The sequence below is a fragment of the Nematolebias whitei genome, chromosome 9, assembly GCF_014905685.2.
Source record: "Nematolebias whitei isolate Nwh7 chromosome 9, NemWhi1, whole genome shotgun sequence".
In the NCBI taxonomy this organism is placed as follows: Eukaryota; Metazoa; Chordata; class Actinopteri; order Cyprinodontiformes; family Rivulidae; genus Nematolebias; species Nematolebias whitei.
The window spans coordinates 34,864,469-34,870,937 of NC_056506.1; the positions used below are offsets into that span (position 1 = coordinate 34,864,469).

A 6,469-nucleotide genomic window follows, 5' to 3' on the forward strand; every position below is an offset into this window, starting at 1 on the left:
CACCACAAACAAACAGAACGAGAAGCTGGTTGTTGCACCGACGATTCTTTTTTCCTCAAAGAGAAAAGACCGAACCTTTTAGAAACTAAAATAGTGTTTCAGACTTAAAAAAAAAAGACAAGAGATGATGCGTATTATTTGAGAAAATAACGTGTTTTTGGTGCATTAAATGTAAACTTAGCACAATTTTGTAGATTTAAGACGACATTATGAACCTAAGAGAGCTTCAAAGCAGATTATTACTTATCATAGCTGTAAAATTTCAAACATCTAATGATACAATGAGCTTTTCCTGCAATGAGTGAGTGATTTTTCTCATGTACCAGCTGCAATGTGCCGTGTGTTTGTGTCAAAGAAACTCATCTGAGTCAGACCAGGACATAAAACACCAAAGAGTTTGGCTTGTTATGCGTTCTCCTCATTAGATTCAGTGTTTGATCGTATTCACCACAATGTGTTCATCTAATGACTGTCCTCCTCCTCTGCAGGGCTCACTCACTGTGACCTGGACCATGAGCAATGATCTGCCTGTTCTGACGAGTTTGACCGAGAACTCCACTGTGAGTGCCTCTCCGGGCGTCAGCAGCACCGACACACTCCATCCACACTGTCACTCAGGGACTTCAGGGGTTTCAACCAGAACAGGAACCACAGTAAAACGCTTCTTTACGTTTTGCATCCAATATGACAAACTTTCATGTGCTTTAAAAAAAAAAGCAGTTATGAACAACAGTTGTCCATAACTCCTGCAAGATCTTTTTAAGTTTTTAAATGAGCATGAGCTGATCTTTCCATTCCCATCAGAATAATTTCAAACAATTGTCTTTGATGCTTTAGTTTAAACCTCTTTACACAGAACTATGAGTCATTGATACATAAAACATGGAAGAAGCAGGAAGAAAATCCAGCACCTCACAGGACATGGACATCTTTTCTTGATCCATCCTCCTTTTTTTTTTTTTGCCAAAGTCTCAGTGGAAAGGTGATTGTCAAAAAAATAATTCTTAATAAGGAAATAGCTGGCAAAATATTCCTAAACGAGGCAGATAATCAAGTTTTATGGAGCGACACATCCAAGCGTGAGAGTTTTGCTTTAAGCTGTCATCAGTATGAACAAAAGAAAGTGTTCAAACAGCCATCTTTAAAACACAGAGGAGGTTCTGCCCTGGTTTGGCTGCATTTCAGCCCATGATGTTGAATATATTGTCCACACAGTAGGAATCATTTGTGCAGAAAACTACAATCAGATTTTCATTTACCATGAGGCTTCCATCTGGGAAGTATAAGAATCAGAATCAGCTTTATCGTCATTGCACTGATGTGCTGTACTGAAATTATATTTCAGAGAGAAACATAAACAAACAGACATGGGGAGACGGAGGTGACTGAGGTCGCTGTCTTTGAGAGGCGCAGCCCTTATTTCAGATAAGAAAAAAAAAAAACATGAGGGAGAGCATAGGTGTAAAAAAAACCAACCTTTCTCACTGTGTCCCAAAGTTGCAAAGAAATGACCTCAGCACAGGAAACAGCAACATGCTGATGACATCATAATACATTTATGCATGAGGAGGCTGACGAGGGCAGTGAGTTGTACGTGGACACCGCCAGAAAGTTCTATAGTCCTGATAAAGATGGCACAGTGTCTATAAGCCGGCTCAACTCTGACACAGATCCACAGGCGTCCTCGGGAGGGGAGCGATGGGGGAGGAGGGAGCAGAGCTTCTCGTTCACATAAACAACCAGGAGAAGTTTGAGATAGCTGGACAATTTAAGGCTGAGTGGGGAAGCCAATTTCAGATAAAACAATTATTTTGGGTCAGGCAGCCTGCTTGAATTTCCATGTCTGCCTTTATAGTTCTACTGGTACGTCTCAGCGGCGACTCCAAACAGCCAAATTTTGTGGTCATGCCACCGGATCAAGCTTGTAGCCGTCTCCAAGGTCGATTCCTTCCTGTCAGTGAATCCCAGGAGCTGCAAGTGGCCTGCGATTCTCAAAAATCACATCCAGCTTATGGCTCCACACATACAGCATCTGAGTTTGAGAGCTCACCGCTCGGTACATTCCTTCATACAAGGCAGGCAGCCTCACAATTGCCAGAACCGCTGCCATCTTCCAAATTTGTCGATATGCCAGATACCCACCAACACCAAAAAAGCAGAAATGTGGTTATCATAAATCCAGTTATGTACGCGTCTTCTACATTCTCAACGGACGATACAGACAGACACACCATCTTCCACTGGCCCCAGGAATCCATTGCGTATCCAGCTGTGAGTGTCCCTTCAGGGCATGAGGGCTCTCCTTTGCCCCGTCTTCTCATCGAGAAAATTTTATCAATTGCATTGAGAGACCAGCTGACCAGATCCATAATGTACAATTTGTAGGATACGTAGCAAGAGGCTCTGATAGGGTTCACAGGATAAAGAGCAGAGCAGGAGGGAGGCAGGGACAGGGGGAAAAGCGTCAGCCCTCGTTGAGAATAAGCAGGAAAAAAGTATCTTATTGACAATAACTTAATTTTTAACAAGTGTTAAACTCAGATAGCAAAGCTTGTGGCAGAACGCTTGTTATTCACAGATCAACCTTCTCAGTTATTTTAGCAGTGTGAGATCATTTTGACAGAACAGAGCAAAAAAAAAAAACCAACCTGCCAACATTTAAAGAAGAGCTTTGGAGTGTCATTCCAAAAGCCCGGAGAACGATCCGTGCAGTTTGCATAAAGAAAAGAGAACTGATCAAACTCTTGTTTGATTTTATTTTTGTATAGCTGCATGTTTTAAAGGTGCACATTTAAAACTGCAAAAATAAACATAACACGGGTTATTCTGATCTAAATCAGATGAAAGAGCTCGCTCCAGTTCTCACTGTATTTGTTCTGAAATGCAGGTAGGCACTGAATGTAATCAAACCACTTTCATTTGATCATTTTACTCACCAAACCTGAACATAAATATGTTTCAGTGCAATCAAACTTGTTGGACTTCTTCCTCCCAAACAGATCATCATCGTCACTGTTTTCACTCACTTCTGTTGGTAAACAAACCCTCAAATTTTGTAGTTCAGGTTCTTGTTTCTTGCTCATTTTATTGAAAAGACTATGTGACATTGCAATTGATACAGTATATTAAATACATTATTAAGCCCTGTTTGTTTGATTTTTTTAATCCACAAGACATTATAGTAAAATTAAATTTTTTTCTGACAAACATTTTCCAAATCATCATCAACTTTGTGCCTCCAAAGGCGTCAGCTGAATGAACCGCAGCATCTATTAGCATGAATTATATTCTGTATATCTTTCACTTTAGAACATATTCAGGCCTGAAGCACCTCTCTGTCTGAGAAAAACAAACAAACAAACAACAAAATGTGTTTTATTGGCATGAACAGACTCATCGTCATGGATGTCTCGTTGCATTAGCAGGAACTAACAGCATCACTGCCTCATCCGTCCAGATCCATGCACACGGGTTGAGGCTGGTGTTGATGAATGCAGAAATCTACAGTTTTATCCTTTCTTTTCCTTCTTTTACATTGGACTGAAGATTTAGTGTGATGTTGTGAAGAGACACTTTATTTTCAGCCCTTTTCTGAAGCTGACTTTGGGAGACGAGCCAGAAAAGTCTTCAGTGGGGATTGCTCATGTGCGTCGGCATCCTCCTCCTCCTCCTCCGAGTTCCATTTTTAGCCTGCGGAGGCCTCATTTCCCTCTCTTTGAGAAGAGCTGGGAAACTGAATTAAGGGTCTTGCTGACGTTTCGATTAGCATCCCTGGCCCGGTTCAGCCAAGACTGAGTGCATTAATCAGAAGAGAGCAGCCGTGCAGTCTGTGCGACTGTATATAGAAGAGTGTTGGATGAGCACTGCAGTGAGGAGGCAGGGACTTAACAGAGTCTGTCAGTGTTAATTCCACTCATTAAATCTTAGCTGACAGCGTAATGCCACAAAGACATCCTTCGCTTCAGAGGAGTTCATTGAAAACATTTTTTTAAAAACCTGATTCAATTACCGTCCCAGCAGAGCAAGCAGCTGCCGCCGTGTTCAGAGCGACAGAACATGGCAGCAGAGATGGACGCCTCTCTGTGAGGAGTTAGAGTTTGTGGCTCAGGGCAGAGACGTGTGAACACAAGCAGTGGAAATTAAATTGATGCTCCGCAGCTCAAACTGTAATAGAGTTCAGAGAGGAGCAAGTGTCAGCAGTAATGATGATGTTTGTAGTTATATTTTACTTCTTTCTTGTATTGGTTATATTTGACCATGAACGCTGGGGTATTGGGACTTGGTGGTGGACTGGAGTAGTTTTGGTCTTTCTTGTAATAAATTACATAAAAAGAAGAAGAAAAAGGAGTACAGGGATGTGTCCCCTGACCCACGCACAGCTGGTAGAAGGATAACGGTGTAATTTAGGACCCCCGCCCTGATGGAGACTCAATTAACCTCTTACGGGAAGAGGGTGAACGAGTCTCCAGGTTTCCAAGAACAAATGCATTTCATCAGAAACAAACACTTCACATTTAAAAGATATGAAAATCAGCCATTATCAGCCAACCTGATTTAATATCTGTTTATTTTTTTTCTGTTGTTGCTGGTGGAGCTAGTTTCAGTTTGAAACACAGCAAGAAGAAATAGTCCCTCGTTAACTGCGAGGGTTACATTCTGGATCCCCCCCCCCCCTGCAATAAGTGAGAATCCACAAAGTAGCAATGTTATATTTATTTTAGTATTTATTATATTTTAAGGATTTAAAAATCGTTCCCACACTCTTGCAATGTTCTAAACTCTTAAGCCCCCAGTATACTCCCGTGTACGTCCATACGCGGAGGTACGCACGTACGTACGTGGAGGTACGAGCGTACCCCCCAGGGCATGTCCGTGCAAAGCTCAATTTTTACGACTGCGTACTCTGTGTCGCACAATAAACTGCCCAGCGACGGACTGTTTTGTATGCGACACCAATGTTTTAAATTCCCCTTCTTCATCCCTGATCTGACCTTTTTTTTTTGTTTTGTTGACAAAAGGCAAGTGATCTCTTCCTCCTCTGTTGACTCCATGACTGAAATGGTGAGAAATGAAGGAATTTGTCACGAGCGAATTAAAATCAGGCCCAGTGTAGCTGCGGGAGGGTCTGGAGATTCCCTGGTGGGCTGGTCTGATGTGTGGGCTGCAGGGCCAGCGCTCCCTGTTTTTTTTTTTTTTTTAGATCTTTTTTATTAACAACATATAAACACAGAACACCGCTGCGGCCGAGGCTGCCAGCTCTCTTTTTTCCCCAAACTTTCAATCAATCCAGTAGGCGTGTCAGCAAATGACCAATCAGCGAACTCAATTTGTCCCGAAGGTAAACGCCCCTTGTCTGTGACGCTGCTCTGCAGCTGCTCAGGGTCTACGCTTGAGTATCAAGTCTGAACCCTCTGCGTAGAGTACACGTGTACGTACGCATGAACGGATGAACGTGGGAGTACAGTATACTTGGGCCTTTAAACCTACATCATATTAACAACATACGTACAGTACTGTATATGTAGCTACTAAATTTTACTCACTAGTTCTGCAGAACTTGATTCCATTTCGGCGGACCTACCCTGCCGGTTCTGGTTGGCTCTCTGGCTCGGGGTGGTAGCAGTGGGCTCCAGAGAGTGTGTCAGCCATATGGTGGTGCGCCCCCCTCTCTGAAGTCCTCGTGGGCTGGCTACCAGCTCTCAGTGGGACTGGTGGTCCGATAGAGGGGAAAAAGGGTCTCAGTGGGCTTCGGAGGGAGCGCCAGACCTATGGCAGCTCGTCCCGGCTCAGAAATCCTTGTGGACCAGCTACCAGCTCTCAGATGCACTGATGGGTCTGGGGGTCCGGTTCTGCTCCGGTTCCCAGTGGGTTCTGTGCAGCTCTCTGCATCCGCTGTGCACCGAAGTCACTGTAAAGGACCAAACCTTTTCAGATCAGATCAAAACATTCCCTCTACATATTTCAGCAGAAGGCAACGGGGCTTCTGGGAAATGTAGTCCTTATTAGTGGCAAGTACGGTGTGGGCTTATTGAGAGAAAACTACAAAATGGCGGTGCCTGTCCAAAGTATTATTATTTTTTTGTTAAGTTGTTACTGTATCCAGTAATGTCCCAATCACGAGTAATATTAAAGTTGACAATCATGTGTCCTCTACAATTTTTTTTTCTCGTGTTCAATCTTACTTTGAAAAACCGTGAAAGAGCGAGCCCACGAAAGTCGAACTGCGAAATAGCAAGGGACTACTGTACAGAAAAAAGCCTTTGAAGTGTATAAGAATGTAAAGTTTGTTTTCTCAGTCATCCAGGTATATAACAACAAAAAAGGTTGAATCATGTCATCTGGACTTCGTTTTTTTTGTTAAAAAGAAACGTTTCGCCCCTCATCCAAGAGGCTTCATCAGTCTGAGGCCTAGCCATCTGGTATTACCCAGAAGCCACCCTGACTCTTGTGTTTCAAGCCTGCCTCAGAT

General features: G+C 43.0%; 1 protein-coding gene across 1 annotated transcript in view; it reads left to right on the top strand.

Annotated features, from left to right (window-relative positions):
- The first annotated feature begins 452 nt into the window (after window positions 1-452).
- Window positions 453-6,469, top strand: part of LOC119414239 (voltage-dependent calcium channel beta subunit-associated regulatory protein) — a 13,095-nt gene continuing 7,078 nt past the window's right edge. The window contains exon 1 of the mRNA XM_037681338.1: window positions 453-560. Within this exon, the coding sequence (XP_037537266.1) occupies window positions 453-560 (108 nt within the window). The remainder of the gene's footprint in view (window positions 561-6,469) is intronic.